Source organism: Cetorhinus maximus, chromosome 8 (genome assembly GCF_964194155.1).
Source record: "Cetorhinus maximus chromosome 8, sCetMax3.hap1.1, whole genome shotgun sequence".
NCBI classification, from domain to species: domain Eukaryota; kingdom Metazoa; phylum Chordata; class Chondrichthyes; order Lamniformes; family Cetorhinidae; genus Cetorhinus; species Cetorhinus maximus.
Window position 1 is genome coordinate 18465628 of NC_135886.1, and position 21562 is coordinate 18487189.

Here is a 21562-nt window from a genome sequence, read left to right on the forward strand (position 1 = left end):
GATATTTCAGTGCAGTAATGAGGGAGTGCTGTGCCATCAAAAGTGCTATCTTTTGGGTGAGGTGTTAAACTGAGTATGTCTTTGGTGAAAGTAAAAGGTCTTCTGATGTCCAAGCCAACATTTATCCCTCAAAGCGACTAAAACATTATCTAGTCACTTGTTCTTATTTGCTGTTTTATGAGCCCTTGCAGTGCAATGGTGACTATCCTTGAAGTGCACTTCATTGGCTGTGAAGTACTTGGGACTTCCTGAGGACATGCAAGATACTATATAAATGCATGCTTTTCTTGTTTCACTTAAAAACGCACTAAAATTCGATGGTCATCGCTGCAGCAGTTCAAGAAGGCAGCTCACCACCATCTCAAGGGCAGCTAGGGTGGGCAGTAAATACTGACCCAGCCAGTGTTGCCCACATCCCGTGATTGAATGGGATATGGAATGGAGATATGACTCTATAATTAAAATATAACAAATAGGAGTGGGAGTAGGCCAAATAGCCACTTAAGCCTACTCTGCTGAAGGGTAGACTAGAGTTTTACTTTCACTATTGAATTAATTCTTAATTTATAAGGATTTAAGCTATTTAAGAAGGATTAACTATAACAAGATTTGCCAACAAAAGCATTTTCAGCAACTTCAAAAATAACTACTTTGAGGGTTTTTCATGTTCATACTTTCTGACTTTAAAATTGGAAGATACAAGGAAAGCACTATAACACTATGGAGTTTTTGGAAAGTCAAGCTTCCTGGTATCATTTTATTACACTTCAAATGCTACCCTGTGGGCTAAATTTGCATAGCAATAGATGCAAAGTATATTTATACTTTTTAAAGATGTATCAAATGTTCCTCTCGGTGTTGCAACATACATCATTGTGTCATGTTTAGAAATTTTGCAAGGCATTTCATTCGAAGAGCCTACCTATTTAGAGGGTTTTGTTTTTATAAGCCTGTGTAAGCTAGAATAAGCTTCTGCAGTGAGGAAAATTCTGCAATTATGTGACAATCATATTACATGTAAGATGTTGGGACATTAATGGGTGAGGTTTTTTGTGTTACTTAGGAAAGTATACATTGTTGGATTAATGAAATATTGCTGATAGTTTTAATGTTGTTCCAGATTACACTAACAGAGTATGAGCATTTAAATGCTGTGTGCATTCTTTAAGAATGTTATGGCTGCTTACAAATGCAATGCCATATGCATTCTTTGAGAATTTCAGGGCACAAAATGGCTGTAATAAATCAACATGTATGTGTGAACTTAGTATTTTAAATCTTGCAGCAGGAAGTGGCTTTGCTTTGTTGAAACACATCGAAGTAGAAGGCAGGAAGGAGCTGACCTCACTTAGCTCGTGTATGCATGCAGATAGCTGATTAGCCACAGATGGTGTGCAGCACAGCAGCCAACAGCTCGACGGCTAGGCTGTCAACTGCACCATGTTAAACCGGCTGCCAGCAGTGACTTTCTATATGGCAGTGAAAGATAGATACACAGCTCATGCGTAAATACAGTAATTTGGTGACAGAGGTGAAGACGTAAAAGCATAGAGGATTAAGTTGTTAAACATTAACAACAACTGAAGTAAAAGCAAACAGCTGCTGCTAATCTAGGAATAGTGAAGACTCTGCGTGTATGTGTTGTATGATGCCCTTTTCCTGCCTTATGCAAGGCAACTCCTGTCTGCATTGGGAAATCACAGTACAGTGGTGCTGTGTTTTAAGCTCTCAGGTTTGTTAAATAGTGCACTAACTCCTCTAGGATATTCTAATGATTTTTGACCACCGAATTAAGTCATTGGATACGTGGAATACCAGTATGAGCAGTGGATATTGCAGCCTAGATGAAGACTTAGAAGACTGTTTCTTTACTGCTAAGACTTCATTCTTCAGGAAACCTCAGAACAAGCTTTTAGAAAAGGTAACTTTTTTGATAAACGATGGAATTTAGTGCTGTATTGACTATGAAGTCCACTCTTTGGTTGTTATAACTGAGAAAATATTTTGAGGCAATTAAACTATTAAGTAAAATTGATAATATTGAAAGGTAGGAACCACCACTGCTTGGCAGTAACTGGCTTCAGAAAGGGCACAGAAATTGGTCTGCTTTAACCAGTATTTTACAAAATTGCATGGTGAAAATGCCAGATTTTTGAAATTCGAAGTGATGCTCTCTTCATTCAGCAAGAAAATGAACCTATTTATAACATAAGAATCTACTAGAGTGGCCAGTAGTTACAATTAAATTTCTAATCACAAGCATAGGTATGAATGTAATTTAACATACCTTTTTCAGGTGGAATTAATGTGTCAAATGAATATACTAAGAAATAGTTTGCTTTACAGCAGATGCAGTTATTTAAAAAAAAAATTGCATTTATTTAATCCCTTTCACTGCCTCGGGATGTCCCACATGCATTAAAGCCAATGGAATACTTTTTGAAGTGCAGTGACTTATAATGTAGGAAACGCAGCAGCCAATTTACACAGAGCAAACTCCCACAAACAGCAGTCTGATAATGACCAACTAAATATTTTTTGTGATCTTGTTGTGTGATAAATATTGACCAGGATATCAGGGGATAACTCCTCTGCTCTTCAAAATAGTGCAGTAGGATTTTTTATGTCAACCTGAAAAAGTAAACCAAGTCTTTATTTAATGTTTTATCCGAAAGTTGGCATCTCCGACGGTGCAACATGGTCTCTATATTGTACCGGAGTGTCATCCTAGACTTTTGTGCTCAAGTCTTTGAGTGGAACTTGAGCCTACAACTTTCTGACTTGGGCGAGAATGCTACCATCTGAGCCATGATTGAATGTTTTAAAAAAAAATTGAGATTCATTAATAATTAAAACTTACAGAAACTATTTGAAGACTTAGCAATTTGATTAAAATACTGATTGCTTCCACTGCCTCCCACACCTGCACATTGAACTTGTATTTGTTTTTCCACATGAATGATTTGGCTTTTAACAGGCCACTTTTCGCACATTTAGGAGTAAACGAGTTTCAATATTGACTGTCAAATCTAATTTTACCCTTTTTTCTAAAGAAGCAATGCAGAATATCAGGAAAATGTTATATGCAGCATATTAGCTTTACCAATCCATTGATGTAACCATCTTAAAGTTAGATTTTTAAAAAATCCACTGCAAGGTGTTAAAACTTGAGGAAATTACCATCAAATGTGAGAGAGATTTGCTTAATTTTCCATAGTTCTTTCTCCAGACTATCAGTAAGTTAAATTTGTTATACATCTTCAACCTAAAGAGTACGTAAAAGTAACAATGGGACTGTCACTAGTTAATAAGGGATTACACAGTAATAATGTAAGATGAACAACACATTATGGATTGCGGCCCCCTGTGCCCAGTTTGATGTAAACTTGGACCTTGTACTATTGTACTACATATACTATTAACATCTAGAAAAACACTTACCTTTATAGGTAACATATATTGTAATTTTTTGCCTTTTAAAAATCTGAGGTTTTTTGTTTTGCTTTCCGCTCTCCCCACCCCCGCCCCCCCATCCCCTTACTGAATCTCTAATGAGTTTAACAACATTTCTTTTTGTGTGAAGAAACCCTACCTTGTGACTGGTCATTAGTGTATGTGAATATCCAGCGAATAAGGTTAACATATAAATGATGCTGAAAAGTCAAACCAAGAAACAAATATTTGAGGCTTTTAAGTATAAGAATTTTTGAAAAAATCATATACCTTTTGTAAAGTAAATGATATTTGAACTCCCACAAACAGAGACACAAATAGCTCATACTCTTTATGGCATAGTGGTATTGTCGCTGGATTAATAATCCTGGGGCCCAGGGTAATGCTCTGGGAACTCAGGTTCAAATCCCACCAGATGGTGGAATTTGAAATCAATAAAAATCTGGAATTAAAGGTCTAATGATGACCATGAAACTATTATCAATTGTTGTAAAAACATGTCTGGTTCACTAGGGAAGGAAATCTGCCGTCCTTACCTGGTTTGGCCTACATATGACTCCAGACCCACAGCAATGTGGTTGACTCAAAATGCCCTCCGAACTAGGGCAACTAGGGATGGGTAATAAATGCTGGCCTGGCCAGTGGTGCCTACATCCCATGAGCGAATGAAAACAAACTCTTCATGCTTTAATAGTGAGGTTAGCAGCTGGTATTTATGTAATTAGTCTGTAAAATATGATTCGAGCATTACTACATATTTGGAAAGTTTAGTAGCCTTATCTTTCGTGGATATTTCAATTTTGGTAGACTCTTTTTGTTGTTATACCATGAAGACATCTTCAGTTTGGCCTGTGAAACCATGTGCCTTCCATGGCAGATTAAATTTATTGAGTCCAAGTTGGATGTTCACTATTTGTCCAAGAAATGGGTTTAATGGACTGAGGAATCTTATTCATGATTTAACAGTTGGTGGGCACAAACGTTTGGATTTTTTCAGATTTAGATTTTGACTGTTCTTCCTGCTTTTATAATTTAGCTGGTTCTGGTCAGACTTTGATGCTTTGTCATCTTTGTTAGAACAGTGAACATAAAGTGGACTTCAGATTTCTGATATTGATTTTGTAGTTGGGCTTCAAGGGGTGCTTGGCACAACATCCTGCCATTGCTTTTGCCTAAAAGATGCCGTCAAAAATATCTAAACCATGCTTAATTCAGATTTAGAAATGATTTTAAAATACATCCCCAATAGTTACTCTCGTCTCTAGTATCTGGATCAAAAGTTTGTTAATCAAGTTAAATAGTACAAGCTGTTATGTCAGTGGTCTTGCTATATTGAGGTATTTTGGCAGACACTTTCCCAGGTTTATACAAACAGATGACTGAAGTGGGTCATCATAACAAAGTATTTAGCAATAAGAAAATTGCATTTTCTGTATTGAAACAGATATGGTTCAAACAGTACAATGCATCCACCATGCTAAAGCTAAGGTGCTGTTTTTGAATCAGAATGTTCTTGACAGGAACTGTGCCTGCCTGAAAACTCTGACCACACCCTTCTTTACAGTGTGCATCATATTTGTGAGAAAAGAATTTTCTCTTTGTTTGAAGGTTTCTTCCTTCAATAGAAGTTTAAGAATGGAGCTGGCCTTTCTTATACCCACACACAAATAGCCATGTCTCTTCAGTGTACAATGGCCCAAATAGAATGAAAGAAATCAAAATAAATAAGATGCTATGGAACATGCACACATTTCTCAGCCATGGACTGATAATATGATAAAAGATCTTGCCTTTGTACAGATCTTGTTTGGTGGTTGAGCCAAATGAGACACATTTTGCTTGCAAATAATGCTTATGATTAGCATAAGATGAGCAAATTCGACTCTCGAAAGTATCGTTCATTTAAGAGTTGATGTTTGAGTGTTACAACTTAGATCATTTGGTGCAGAGAGGCTTTTGTGTTTGAAAGCACACTCCTATGAGTGCCACAATATTCTGTTACATCAGAGCAACATTCTATTTCTACATTCCAAATGTTTTTTGAAAGGTAGAACATTCTACTCTTAGCTATTTAATGGAAAAAGAACAGCAGCCATAAAGGTCATGACAAGGATTCATTTTAGCAACAAACATAGGCAAGGATAATTAACATTTTTATTGCTTGTGGAGTTCTCTTTACACAGTGCAAAATATTCATAATCTGGGAAAAGGGTGCAAAGTAAAAGTCCATGATATCTTTGAAAATTGCAGCTCAAATGAAAATTGACATTTTAAAAGATGAGAAAATGCATGGTTAGAAATTATAATAAGAGTTGTTGATGTTTTCAAGAAGTTAATGAGGATGGAATATTAATGAATACCTTTACTTATAAAAGTTATGTGAATATTAGTCTATAATAAAGCTGTTCTTCAAACACTGCAGTAATAATTCAAGCTTGTATACAATTGGAATAATTAATGTACACAGGTTATTTGATGGCTTTATTACTGCATTCATTTCATTTCATCTTGGTGTCACCCTCTTCTTCTAATTTTTGTAAACAATACAGGCTGCCATTGTGTGATTGGCTGGCAGTAATCTTTTGAATTTGTTAGTGACAAACTATAAATCCTAAAGAATGTAAAACTTAATATTAAATAAACTGATTTCATTGTCCACTGTAACATTCATGTAAATCATTCATGAATTGTGATATCAGTGTTTAAAACAACTAAAGTAAATGTCTCAATCATGAGTTTCACAGAATTCATTTTTATTAAAGGAAATAAAGTGAATAGTGCAGAGAGGGTAGTCATACCAAACATGCTGGTGTAAAATCAAAGAAAACGTTAGCACTTGGCCTCTGAAGCAAATCAGTCCAATTTTAATTGAGTACAGAATAACTTTGTCTTTGAGCTTGAATGAAGGTTATTTTCCTGCAAATACAGGGTAAAAAGTATTGGGCGCTAAATCCATTCGTTCATGTGGTAGGCTGCACGTGCAATTTTGCAATGAGCTATAAGATGCGTATTTAATGATCTAACAATATTTCACACAATATTTGTGACTGTATTATCGCAGAAGAATATTCCTGATTTCCAGATAATTTCAATCATATATTGGTACTGGTTGATGTACCCCAACAACCCATTCAATGACTGACGCTCGAATAACAGTTATTAAAACGCCAATTTTACAACAATGTACAGTTAAGTAGGATAGGAAGTTAGTTTGTTCAAGATTCATATTTTCGTTGTTTGACATAAATAGTGTTTGAGGTAATTTAGTCCTGTCTAGTCTCCCTGATTTCTCGTAACAGTCATTTTTTGGGATAAATGTAGCACTTCTGTCTATCTCACTGTTTTTAAAGAACAAGTTAATTTTATCAGATAGCAATATTGCCTCTTGGAGCAAAAAAACCTGCTACGTATTTTAAGCATTTATGATAATTGCATAGAATGCTGGCATCCATTGTTTACAGACCACTGAATGATTTAACTATTTCAAATAAACACCATGTACATTGGGCAGAATTTTACATTTGGTGTGCAGGTTGGGCCTGACACACCGTAAAATGACGCGTGATGACATTGGGTGTGCATCCCAATGCCATTGCGCTGTCTTAAGGCCATTAACGAACTAATTAATTTCACATTTACATTCACATTTACACTGCCCGTCCAACCTAATGGTCAATGAGCAGGCGAAAAGGCCAAGTGGCCTTTACGTTTTTTAAGGAAACCTCATCCACGAACGGGATGAGGTTTACTAAAGCTTTTACAACTTAAATAAAAAGTTTCTTTGAAAAATAAAACATGTCCCATCTCATGTGACAATCACATGAGGGGACGTTTCATTAAATTTGTAATGTTTTCGGTTCTTTTTTTTAACAATTGCTTCAATCTCCCTGGAGCAGCTCCGTGCCTCAGGGAGATGGAAGCGCTTTTTTGCGCATCAGACTCTCCCTCTACCCCCGCCCCGACAGGTAGCGCTCAGCACTGTCGCCTGCGTTCCACTCTGGGCGGGCCTTAATTGGCCCGCCTGCGTGAAATTGCGGTTCGGAGCCAATCACGGGTGGTGGCTGGCTCTGCGACCGCTGAGCCTGCCCAACCAATGAAAAATCCCGGCCAGTAAGATATATTATGAGTCCTAATCTCCTCTTATCCTGATATAGCCTGAGATTATGCTTAATCACCAGGAAGCAAAATGGAAGTAAGGTTAATTGGAGTGGAATGACACTTCTTCACTTTTATAACTGTAGCTTGGAATATGTCCAGAGAATGTTACTGTTCACACATGGGGCAACGTTTTCCCCCCCATCAGGGGGGATGTGCGGGAGTGGGCACGAGTGGATGGGTTCCTGATCGGGGCGCACCACCATTTTACGTGGGCAGGCTAATTAAGGCCTGCCCAGCATGACGTCCACCAGGAAGCGCTATGCGCTCCCTGTGCGGGCAGGGTGGGATTCTCTGAGCCGGGAGTGCGCTCTCGTGCATGTGCGCGAAAGAGCGCACAGATCTCCCTGAGGTAAAGTGCTGCCCCAGGGAGATTGGCTCAGGTTTGAAACATTGAATAAAGATTAGAAAAAAAATTACTGACATTTCCCCTCATGTGCCACTGTCACATGAGGTGGGACATGTCAATTTCTTTTATTTAGACATTTAATACAAATTTTAATACCCTCATGAAACCTCATTCTGCCCGTGGATGAGGTTTCATGTTTGTTCGGAAGCCCGCCTGGGCTCCCGGCCTGCTCACCAACCTTAAGGTTGGACGGGCAGATCCATTGATTGATTCAATTACTTTATTAATGACCTTAAGTGGCCGACTTGGCTGCGCGCCCGTGATCTGAAAATGTAAATGACACAGGGTGACGTCGGGACGCCCGCCCAACGTCACCCCACGTCATTTTACACATCGGCGAGCGGGCCGGAAGATGCAGCCCATGATTCCGCAAAAGGAATTCCAATTTTAGAGGTTTAAATGGAAACAGTGTTATGTGATAGGTTAGAATACTAACCTTTCACTTCTAGGAACCTTGTTCAAATAGGATGAACATTTCCTCTGATAGGACCATATTTGAAATGGATTTGCACTGTTTCAGTCTAGTTTTGAGGATAGGAGCCCCTAGCACAAAACTGTGTTTGGCAATCTCCCCCAGAAACACCACACAATAACTGTTATGAGTAATTGAAAAATAGCACATTAATGCATTTGGAATTGCCCTCGAGTTTAGGGATAATAGAAGTTGTTGGAACATAATTTGGCATTGACTAAAACTTCTGAATATTATGATGCACCTTACTTGGGAGTGCTTGAAGCTGACATTGATAGTAAAATGTTCAATTTTTCAGCACTAATGGTACATTCACACTCCAAATTTATCTTGGTTGAAAAGGAACTGGCTTTGCAAGAACACTAAACTTGCAGTGTAAATCAAATATGAAGATTCAAAACATTTCCAAAGTAAGTGAATCATGTACGGCTTAATTCTGACATTGGGTTGCATTTACACCACAAGTAAAAAGCAAAATGCTCCTAGATGATGGAAATCTGAAATAAAAGCAAGATGGCTGAAACATGCAGCAGATCAAATCCATTTGTGGAGAGAACAGACAAGTTAACATTTTCATGTATCTTAAGATTCTTTCACCATGATTAATACAATTCAGGAAAAAGGATTTTAAGTCTCATGTCAAATCACCAAAGACTAAGTGGTCAGTCATTTCCTTGGTGATGTTGACTAAGTGCACTGGGGTAATAAAATAAAAATGGTTGGTGTGAAAACAACAGACTCAGGCTGGGGCATATTTCATTTGATCTCCTCGTAACTAATCTGCAATTAGTTTACTGAGATGTAGGTGTAATGTTGTATAAGTATTGGTTGCTTTATATATATTAGTTATTCATTGACAACCTTTCACCACAAAGTTGATCCACATTATTGATACTTCTGCATATAAAGTACCACTGTTGAGCTCAGTTTTGAGAAACACCGAAAATTATAAACGTTATCAATCAGCCACTTGTTTGTTGCTAATGCTTTTGTTGCTTATTTGGACAAACCTACTTGTTATGGACTTGGTGTTACACTTAGATCTGTATTTTTCTTGTAGAAAGAATTGCTATTGTAAGAATTTTTTGTTTACAAAACCATTATGTCTTTCATTAGAATTGAAGTGAGAATTATCAATAAAAGTTTTTAATAAAGTTCTGTTTTTGTCAATTTTAATTTTGTAAAGTCATTTGAAAATTTGAGCATCCTTTTGAGGTTCTCCCATATCTTTTTACCATTTTGCAAGCAGAAGATGGAAAGCAACATACTCCCAGCTCTGTCCGTGCTGCTCATAAACCAACATTAGGAAATGCATGTTATTAGACACCTGTTCACCACCCGAACCCAATAATAGCCCTACTGAAAGTGGGAGGTACTTTATGGGAAACAGTAGCAGAAACCTATTGTATCACTGGACAGTGCCATGTTACACCATTTTGTTTAGTCATTGAAATATGTTTTCCTTTAACCTAGAGCATGGGTATCTGCTGTAATATTGTACTACATGGTATTGTGCAGTCATCTTGTACAAATGCTTACATCAGCAATCCAAAATTGATATACACACAGCACATCACACTATTATTGTAAGAAATATTCATTACAATAATTATTAGCATGTCCATTATTGTAGCCTATGTACAAGAATTTTTTTATTTACTCATGAGAATCTGAAAAACTTTTGCAACTATACTTTCTTTCTACATTAATGAAAACTTGCAACAGAAACTTTCTGACCCATGTTTTGCTGTTAACCTGTATAGCATGGGGCAGTTTGATAGAGAACAAGTTTAAAAAGTCAGTGCAATGAAATACAAGGAAGTACTGTATATTCAGTCATTTACGTAGCAGATTGTAATGTATTGTTCATTTTGCCAATTCCGTATTTCTTTGCAACATAGCATGATTTGCATAGCATTACTTGGGATATACAGCACAGAAGCAGGCCATCCGGCCTAACCAGTCCATGCTGGTGTTTATGCTCCACTCGAGCCTCGTTCCATCTTTTCTCATCTAAATTTACCGTTCTAACCATCTATTCCCTTCTCCTTCATATGTTTGTCTAGTTTCCCCTTCAATGCATCTGTGCTATTTGCTTCAACCATTCCCTGTGGCAGTGAGTTCTACATTCTCACCACTCTGCAAGAAGAAGCTAGCTCTAATTTTAAGATTGTTCCCCTTTGTTCTGGATTCCCCACCAGAGGAAACAATTTGTATCTAGTTTATCAAATCTATTGATCATTTTAAACACCTCAAATTAGATCACTCCTTGATCTTCTAAACTCAAGAGAATACAAACCAAGCTTATTTGAAAGTATAAGCGTGTTCTCCGTTTCAATGAGATTTCAGAGTCTGGACTTGAGAGAGCTGTTCTCTGGAATTTGAGATTCTTATAAAATTGGAGAACAGTTGCTGACTGCCCTAAACAACTCTGTAGTTTCCAAAAATATAGATGTGCTATATGTAGTCCTTGCATCAACAGCAGTACTGTACAGTAATTCAGTTTAGGAATTAAAGTCATTTTGCTATCCTTTTAAAGATTACAACTATTTTTTGGTGAAGTAAGTTATTGATAGCAGTGGAGGAGAAGAACTTCTATTTTATAAATGTTTTTGCACTATTGAGTAGATTTCTCCATTTTTATTTTGTCAACTCATGGTGAATAGGAAATGACTGAAATGAGTATAGCTAGCACTTCCACAGTACATCTTTGCTAATTTGGCTTCCTCTTTAAACTGTTTTTGTGACATTTTGCGGTATGTTATTGCAGACATTAGAATCATAGAATCTTACAGCACTGAAGGAGGAAATTCGGCCGATCGTACCTGTGCTGGCTCTTTGAAAGTACTACTCAATTAATCCCACTCTCCTGGGCTTTCCCCATAGCACTGTGTTGTTCATAACTCTCTGCCTACTAATTATGCAACTGCAGTCACAAAACTAACAGAATTCATCGATTGCCAGTAATGCAATAATTAGTCAGATGCAATTATACTGCCATCTTTCAATCGCAGTAAAAGCTGCAGTTTAACCTTTTACCTTTGTGTACCAATCTGACTCCTGGAAGAACAAAAACAGAAATACCTGGAAAAACTCAGCAGGTCTGGCAGCATCAGCGGAGAAGAGCAAAGTTGACGTTTCGAGTCCTCATGACCTTTCAACAGAACTAGGTAGAAATAGGAAAGGGGTGAAATATAAACTGGTTTAAGGGGGATGGGGGTTGTTGGGACAAGCAAGCAGTGATAGGAGGAGATAACCAAAAGATGTCACAGACAAAAGAACAAAGAGGTGTTGAAAGTGGTGATATTATCTAAAAGAATGTGCTAATTAAGAGTGGTGAGCAGGACAAGCAAGGTAGCTCTAGTGGGGGTGGGGGGAAATAAGCGATGGGTGGAATACATTTAAAAATAATGGAAATAGGTGGGAAAAGAAAAATCTATATAAATTATTGGAAAAAACAAAAGGGAGGGGGAAGAAAAGGAAAGTGGGTGGGGATGGAGGAGGGAGTTCAAGATCTAAAGTTGTTGAACTCAATATTCAGTCCGGAAGGCTGTAAAGCCTAGTCGGAAGATGAGGTGCTGTTCCTCCAGTTTGCGTTGAGCTTCACTGGAACAATGCAGCAAGCCAAGGACAGACATGTGGGGAAGAGAGCAGGGTGGACTGTTAAAATGGCAAGCGACAGGGAGGTCTGGGTAATGCTTGCGGACAGACCGACGGTGTTCTGCAAAGCGGTCACCCAGTCTGTGTTTGGTCTCTCCAGTGTAGTGGAAACCGCATTGGGAGCAACGAATGCAGTAGACTAAGTTGGGGGAAATGCAAGTGAAATGCTGCTTCACTTGAAAGGAGTGTTTGGGCCCTTGGACGGTGAGGAGAGAGGAAGTGAAGGGGCAGGTGTTGCATATTTTGCGTTTGCTTGGGGAGGTGCCGTAGGTGGGGGTTGAGGAGTCGGGGGTGATGGAGGAGTGGAACAGGGTGTCACGGAGGGAACGATCCCTATGGATCTCCACTCCTGTGATTTCATGCTGGCTGATCAATTAATGGCACGCCAGCGTGAAACGCGCCTGGAGAAAGGCTCAAACTGTTGGTGGGGGCGGGAAGAGGGCAGGTGCCTACATCACCGTGGGTGCTGGTGAGCGCTTCCACTGAGCTCCCTGAAGGCAGACAGATGCCCCGGGGAGCTGCAGACCTCCAAATAATAAAAGAGAACACAAAAATGCTGCAAAAAATGTCCATGTAGCACAATCAAGCACCAGTAAGCATATCTCATCTTTAAAAAAAGTCCCCAGATATTTCTTTTTATTTTAAATCCTAACAAAGATTTCAACCCGTCCTTGGATGAGGTTTCATCAAAAATGTAAAGCCCGCCTGGCCAGTTGGCCCGTCCGCCAACTGTAAGGCTGGACGGGCCACGAAAAATTGCTTACAATTGGGCATTAATGAGCTTAATTGTCAATAGGCACTCTTCCGACTTCATGTGCCTGCCGAGTGAAATATCGCGCAAGTGCACGACGACGTTGGGATGCCCGCCCGATGTCATCTCTCACAATTTTACGCCTGTTCGGGTCAAGTGCGCACCCACCCGCAGGACGTAAAATTCTGGCCTTGGTGTATTTTCCAGGACTTTGTTTTTTAATTTCCAGTATCTGCAGTACTTTGCTTTTGTTTCGTCAATGTATCTGCACGATGCAGAACACTGATTAACTGTGATTAATGTTTAATTTTTAAAAATTATTTATAGATTTAATACAAAATTCTATCAATATAATAAATGGTTGACAGTCTTGGATTTGACAGCTTTTGGTAGCTACTTTTATTTCTGATGTAAGCTTTTTCTGTGCTTTAGTTCCAATCTCATCAATTGTTTTTAATCTTACACCTTGAAATCATCATTTAAAAGGCACCCTAAATTCTAAAAAAAAAGTTTTAATTAAGTACCATTTTCAATGTGTTTGAAAAAAATGGAAAGAGGAAGAATAGCCATGAATTTCTGTTTTCTGAGAGGTTCAGCCACAAGAAAAAAAATGAAAATGACTTGCAGCTGATCAGATAATATTATTTATACTTAAGAATTTATGCTAACCTTTTCCAGGTCAGACTGAAAAATGTAACAATTTTAAATGTGTATTTGCATGTATTTATCCTTTAGTGGCAGGGGATAATTAATGAAAAATTTTTCATTTGCATTTAGCACAAATTCTACTGCATTGTTAGGCCATTACACTGAACTATATTTATATTAAATGCGTGCTGCAAGACAATGGCAAAATATGGATATCTGGTGCTAAAGCTTGCTAATTGCCTTTTATTAGCCTTTAGTGGCTTGGAACATTTAGTTAAATTTTAGTTGAGATTGAGGTACAAAGAAATCTTTCTGACTTGTAGATATGCTAACTTTTAACTGAGTTGTAACTGGGATGATGACTGCACAAAACTACCCAGACTAGACATTAAAATGGTGGTATCACTTAGCACGTGATTACAGCAAATAGGGAAATAGGAATGTAAAACTGATGCAGCAAAGAATTATGCTGAACATGACATCTGACTTGGGAGAGTTTCTAGTTGCACAAAACTGAATCAGGTTCACAGCATTAAAAAATACAGCTCAATTTTTAGATTAATATATTGCTTTGCAAGTTTTTTTCTTGCCACTTTTCTGTTTTGCATGTGGGTTTTGTGTTTTCCCCCTGGACCCTTCTGTTACTTCAGTTGAGGCAACAGGGACTAGATCCACAAAGTAACTGTCTTTACAACAATGCTTGTGGGCCAGGATGAGCAGAAATGTTTCCTCCAGGCCCAGCAAGCTACATTTGCAAGCCTAAGTCCCAGTCACTCCCCTGCCCCAACCCCCGAAACCACGATCTGATCTGTGCTGCCTCTCCTCTGCCCTGACTACCATATTGTCCCACACAACAGACTACAATGTACCCCATTTCCACCACCAGCACCTATCTGCTCCTCCAGTGCATCCTTCTACTCCACTTGATTGGCAGACATCCTGGAGGTAAAGATATCAAAATTGTGTCCTGAAGTTTTAAAAATGGGAAGTTGTTTAGGAAGCCCATACTTCCAGGTTTGTCGTTCATAATTCCTTACCACAAACCTCCCACCCCACTCCCCACTGGGCCACCCTGCTGTCCTGAAAGCACACCTTAGTAAATATTAAGCCCAACATTTTCAACCAACCAATAATCCAAACCAATGAGTTGAAACGCGTGAATAAGTCAAATTCAGCTTTCATTACAATGATTCAATAATACTTACCAGTAAAGAAATAAAAAAGACTTGAATTTATATAGTGCTTTTGAAGACCAATGGCTGATTTGATGCTTTTGCAGACAATGAAGTGCTTTTGAAGTGTAGTCACTACTGTAATGTAGAAAATGTCAGCTAATTTGCATACAGCAAATTCTAGCAAGCAGCAATGTAATGATGACCAGATTGTCTGCTTTTTTTGTGATGGTGATTTGAGGGATAAATTAGCAATAACACTGGAGGTGACACCCTAGTGTTTTGGGGATCATTTTCCATGATGATCTGTTTAGTATTGGGGGAATTGATTTATAAATGTAACTAGCATTTATAGAGTACCTTGAATGTAGCAAATCATCCTAAGGCACCTAGTAAGAGCAACTGCAATAAAAACATTTTTTGACACTGAGCCATAGGAGGTGATTATCAGTACAAAAAGCTTGATCAGTGGTAGATTTTAAGGAATATCTTTAAAGGATAAGAGAGAAGTGGTGGCAGAGAGGTTTAGGGAGGGAATCCTAGAGCTTTGGGTCAAGATGGTTGAAAGCACAGCTGCCAGTGGTGACATGCAAGAGGCCAGAATTGGAGGAACACCAAGATCTTGCAGGTCTGCAGAAGGTTGCAGAGATAGGGAGGGGTGAGACCATGGAGGTATTTGAAAACCAGGATGAGAGCTTTGAAACCAAGGCATTATCAGACCAGGAGCCATTGTAGGCCAGCAAGCTTGGGTGATAGATGAATAAGACTTGAATAAAAGAGCAAGTTAAGATAGAGTTTTGGATGAGCGAAGGTTTATGAATGGTGGAAAATGGGAGGCTGGCCAGGAAAGCAGTGAAATAGTCCAGTCTAGAGCTAACAAAGGCACGAATGAGGGTTTAACAGCAAATGAACTGAGCCAAAGCCGGAATTGAGGGATATTATATAGGTAGCACCAGGCAGTCTTCATGATGGAACAGATGTGGTCAGAAGCTCATCTCTAGGTCAAAAACAACATCAAGGCTGTAACAGTTTGGCCAAGCTTTAGAAAATTGCCAGAGATGGAAACATTGGCCAAGGAATGAGGTTTGTGTTGGGGATGAAAGACAATGGTTTCAGTCTTCCGAAGTTGGAGGAAACTTCTCGTCTAAAATTGGATGTTAGACTAAGCGTGACGATCAGAGACACTAGAAGGGTCCAGAGTGGTGTGATGAGATAGACCTGAGTGTCGGTGTACATGTGAAATCTGTTGTGTTCTTTGAATGGTATTGCCAAATGGCAGCATGTAGATGAGAAATTGAGGAGGACCAAGGATAGATTACATAGGATATACAACACTAACAGTGCTCTTCCCCACAAGAGGAAACATTCTGTATCCGCTCTATCAAAACCTTTCATCATTTTAAAGATCTCAATTAGGATCCTCGGGGCACTCCAGATGTAAAGGTGTAGGAGTGGGAAGAGAAAGCCAATGATTGTCTGACTGTGATTCAATAGATGAGAGAACTGGACAGTTCCACCCAGCTGGTTGATGGAGGTTAGGTTGGAAAAGGATTGTGTAGTCAACTGTGTTGAAAGCTGCAGATAAGCTGAGCGATGCCACAAACAATTTGTCATTTGTGACTTTAATAAGGGCCATTTCAGTATGGTGGCAGGTCTGGAAACCTAATTGGTGGAATTCCAACCTGGGATCGCAGGAAAGGTGCGCATTGCTTTGGGAGGCAATAACACTTTCAAGGATAGTTTGTAAGGACGGGTATCAAGTGTTTGTATTTTTGAGGAGAGGGGTGATGGTACAGTTTTGTTATAATACGATTAGGAGAGCAGGAGGTGGGTCTTTATGAACAAGAGAAGCTCTGAGGGAGGGCAAGGCAGGAGATGGGATAGAATTGAGAGGTAAACTTGAGTTCAGGACAAGAAGAATGGGAACATTAGGAGAAGTTTGGCCTGGTGGACTCGGAAGTGACAGTGACAGCTTAATGGATAGTCTCGATCTTTGTTACATTAAGAAAAAAGTTCAAGAGCACATTGGACTTGTTGGAACAGAGGGTGGTTTAAGAAAACACTGGGTGGACTTGTTGGAGGGGAGGGTGGTTTAAGAAAACATTATGGTGGAGAAGAGAAGCCAGGGATTATCTTTGCATTGCTAGATGATCTTTCAATTGTGAAAGTGATGGATAGTAGGGCCCAATAATATTTTCTGGCTGAGTCAGATCTGGCAATGGAGGTTAAACTAGTTGCCTGCAAATTTCAAATCTGCATCCTGTGGACTTGAGGGAGCAAAGGTGAGAGATGATTTTAATGGGGACATGGGCATCAACGGTGGTGGAGAAGGTGTGTAATTGGAGAAATGTCATGATGAATTGTGGACCAAAGGCCGGATAGTTGGGAATCGCAATGGTAAGTAACTTGAGGGAGAGATTTTCTAGGGTTGGGCAAAGAAGTAGAGTCAGGATGGAGAAAGGGAATATGGGTAGAGGGCAAGAAAATGATCAGCTTGTCTTATCGTGATATTTATGATAGAAATAGTGAGATTAGGTGAGATGGCAAGGTCAAAGGAGTGGCTGTGGAAATGAATAAGACAATTTATCTGGGGGAGAAGTTTTAGAAAGTAAAAGACAGCAGTGAACTCGGGAGACAGATCAGAAGAGAGGTGGAGGTTTGTGTGAACAAGAATCATAAATGAGAGTTGTGAGGAGTGGAACAAGGGGAGATGCTGAAATGAGAAGTTGCCATGGAGGTTTGGGGACAGATCAAGGTGTGATTCATAGATAAAGGTTGCACCACCCCCATGGTGTTTTAAGCAGAGCAAGCAGTGGAAAGTATAGCCAGATAGGGAAGCTTCCTTAAGGGGAAAGGTGTCATCACCTCCTGAGTCATGTCTTTTTTCAAGGCCATGATATCAATATGATCATCCACAATAAGCTCATGGATGGCAAAGGCCTTGTTCACATTCTGGAGGGAGATGTGGAGCAGTATGTTGACAGCCAATCCACTGGCAGAGTCCACAAGTTTAGAGCTGGAATAGTGAGAGAGACTGGAAGGAGGTTGGCAAGATTAGCTCCCATGATTATAGTGACTAAGTAAGTTAAATTCTGTTTTTGTATGAGATTCTGGAATAATCCAAAATTTTTGCTGGCATTTTGTGGATATTAATTTTTTATGAAAACTACAAGTCAGTAGTCTTGGCAGTGTTATACAACTATTTATATCCATTTGAATAACAGAAGATTTGTCTGGGGCATTTAATAACTAGACTCCTAAACCAGGTTTTTCCAACCTTTTCACTTGGTGGGGGGGGAGGGGGGCTTAAATAAATCCCTTACGGAAGGGGCTGATGAACAAATTTCCGAAAGATAAGGTTTGGCACAACAATAACCTGAATTTCAAAAATAAGTTGAGATTTTAAGGAAAGAAACAATTGCTGAGCAAAAGTACAGCAAAATTGTTAATTTTAAAAGAGTAGTTAATAAAAATGACCAGCATGTGAGAGGGTCAGAGTGTGTGTGTCCGGCTCACTCCCTGTCTCACAGTGAGTGAGGGCGTGTGTATGTGTTGGTGTATGGCGGTGAGAGTGAGGTGAGTGAGAAACCTGAAACTGGCCGCAAGGCAGACTTGCACTCCTTCCCCACCCCCACACCCAGTCTCACACTCTCACTCATACACACACTCTCTCACACCCACATTCATACCACAACACCATCTCCACCACAAGCCCAATGGGACTTTGCCCTCCCAGGCTGCCAAAACTTACCCCCCCCCCCCACAAAAGGCCCAATGTTCCCAAACAGAAAAACAAAAATACCTGGAAAAACTCAACAGGTCTAGCAGCATCTGCGGAGAGGAACACAGTTAACGTTTCGAGTCCGAATGACCCTTCAACAGAACTAAGTAAAAATAGATGGAAGGTGAAATATAAGCTGGTTTAAGGAGGGGAGTGGAACAGGTAGAGCTGGATAGAGGGCCAGTGGTAGGTGGAGATAACCAAAAGATGTCACAGACAAAAGGACAAAGAGGTGTTGAAGGTGGTGATATTATCTAAGGAATGTGCTAATTAAGGGTAGAAAGCAGGACAAGCAAGGTACAGATAGCTCTAGTGGGGGTGGGGTGGGGTGAAGGAATCGAAAAAGGCTAAAAGGCAGAGATAAAACAATGGATGGAAATACATTTAAAAATAATGGAAATAGGTGGGAAAAGAAAAATCTGTATACATTATTGGGGAAAAAAAAGGGGGTGGGGGATGGAGGAGAGAGTTCATGATCTAAAATTGTTGAACTCAATATTCAGTCCGGAAGGCTGTAAAGTGCCTGGTCGGAAGATGAGGTGCTGTTCCTCCAGTTTGCATTGAGCTTCACTGGAACAATGCAGCAGGCCAAGGACGGACATGTGGGCATGAGAGCAGGGTGGAGTGTTGAAATGGCAAGCAACAGGGAGGTCTGGGCAATGCTTGCGGACAGACCGAAGGTGTTCTGCAAAGCAGTCACCCAGTCTGCGTTTGGTCTCTCCAATGTGGAGGAAACCGCATTGGGAGCAACGAATGCAGTAGACTAAATTGAGGGAAGTGCAAGTGAAATGCTGCTTCACTTGAAAGGAGTGTTTGGGCCTTTGGACGGTGAGGAGAGGGGAAGTAAAGGAGCAGGTGTTGCACCTTCTGCAGTTGCATGGGAAGGTGTCGTGGGAGGGTGTTGAGGTGTAGGGGGTGATGGAGGAGTGGACCAGGGTGTCCAGGAGGGAACGATCCCTGCGGAATGCCGCCGGGGGGGTGAATGTTCCCAGCTCCCTGGGTTCCAGCCCCATCACCCCAAGCTCCAGCCCCGACGTACCTTTGCTTCCCTTGGCTCAGCAGCCCTCATCACACTCACCATTTGCTGCTATCAGCATCAACCACAGGAGAGAAACAGCTTCTGATTGGAGGAGCAGCTCCCTGCAGAATCTACATCAACCATTAGAAAGAAGATTGCTAATGTGCTTGCAAAAGTTGAGCAAATGATTCCTGCCATGAAAATAGGCATATTTTGGTTTAAAGAATATTCCTAGATAAGCCCCTAAGTTGACATATTACTCTTAAGATGTATCAAAAATTGATTAGTTACAAATTAAGTTCTTGTTGAAAAGTTATCATAAAATGACTGGTCTCTTTATCACTGTCAGGATTTTTGCTGTGCTTACGTTACTGGATCATAGAAAGTTGTCTGCCTAATCATGGGCAGAATTTTTAGGTCCGCGTGCAGGTGCTCGTCCGACACGTCCGACCGAGAAATGAAGCGCATTGATGTTGGCCCAGTATGCTGATGTCAATGTGCACCCTCGTGATATTTCACTAGGCGGGCGCGCAATGAAGACAGAGGTGCACCGCCATTAATTAACTGGCCAGCTAAGGCCCTTGAAGCACCAATTGTCTCCGAGTTTACGTGGCCTGTGCGATTTTCAGGCCATCACACGGGCTAAACGGGCAGGCCACATTTTCAAAAACCTCATCCACGGGTGGGATAAGAGGGGTGAGTGTGTTTGTTAATACGAGCAGTTTCTACTTTAGCTTATAACTTGCTGCTGTTTGCTTGTGTGAACAATGCATATTCATTTCGCTTCAGAGCTGCTTTGACAGAAATAAGAGGCTTCAGTCCAGTACTCAGTGTTGTTTTCCAGGCCCCCAGAGGACTCATACCACTTGGGGCCTTCCAGGTATCAGACAGCCTTACCTTACCCTGGGAATGGGGATTGTGGTCTCTGTAGGAAGCACCTCCTCTGAGGAGGAAGAGAGGGCCAGAAGGGGGAGAAGGCCAGGTGTCCCTATTCAGCCTCTAGTGGAGTGACCTGTGGGAGGAGAGGTGCAGGCAGAAGGGGCCAGCAGGAAGTCCAAGGCAGAAGGGGCCGCAGAAGATGCTGTTATCCTGCTGCCAGAGTTTACAGGTGGCGATGCAGCTACCTCAATATCTCTGAGGTGCAATGCCGAAGGAGGCTCTGCCTTTCAAGGGAGACAGTGACCTCCATCTGTCAGAGGATAGGCCCTGGGATCAGCTCCAACTGCTTGGGTGGACACCCAATGGCACTGAAGGTCACGGTGGCCCTCAACCTCTATGCCTCTGACTCTTTCCAAGGGTCAGTGGGTGATCTTTGTGGAGTCTCCCAGTCAGCTGTCCACAGGTTGTGTCAAGCTGGTGACAGACACTCTGTTCAGGCGTGCATTGACTTTTATTCACTATCGTACAGACAAGGCCAGTCAGGCAGAGCGAGCCAGAGGCTTTGCAGCGATTGCTAGGTTCCCTTGTGTCCAGGGTGCAATCGACTGCACACATGTGACCATCAAGGCACAAGCAGGTGAGCCGGGTGTCTTCGTCAACAGGAAGGGATTCCACTCCATAAACGTTCAGATAGTGTGTGACCACAGGATTCAGATTCTGCAAGTCTGTGCAAGATACCCTGGCACTCCCATGATGCTTGCATACTGAGACACTCCCAGGTGCCGAGGATCTTCAGTGCTCCAGCCTGACTGGATAGATGGCTGGTGGGTGACATGGGCTATCCCCTCAAAAGGTGGCTCATGACGCCTCTCCACCACCCAAGAACAGAAGCCGAGCAAAGGTACAACAGGAGCCATGGGTCCACATGGGTGGTGTTAGAGAAAGCCATAGGTCTTCTCAGGATGCGCTTCCAATGCCTGGACCATTCAGGGGGCGCACCCCAATACCCCCCCAAATCGCATGTCACTGATGGTGGTTGCATGTTGTGCTCTCCACAATCTGGCGTGGGACGCAGTGGAGGAAGAAGATCTTGACACAGCTGCTCGGGCAACAGACGATGAATCTAGTAGTGAGTCCAAGGACTAATACGGTCAGGATAACACT

At 40.8% G+C, this 21562-nt stretch overlaps 1 protein-coding gene across 3 annotated transcripts in view; it reads left to right on the forward strand.

The window, feature by feature from the left end:
- The window catches only part of rassf5 (Ras association domain family member 5), a 147311-nt gene that overhangs the window by 70134 nt on the left and 55615 nt on the right, over window positions 1–21562 (forward strand). Inside the window, exon 1 of one of the 3 annotated variants that reach the window (XM_078546532.1) lies at window positions 1384–1921. The exons of the other annotated variants lie outside the window; for them this stretch is intronic. Coding sequence (XP_078402658.1) covers window positions 1772–1921 — 150 coding nt within the window. The 5' untranslated portion in view covers window positions 1384–1771. Of the gene's footprint in view, window positions 1–1383; window positions 1922–21562 lie in introns of those variants that run through there. 3 annotated transcript variants of the gene reach the window in all.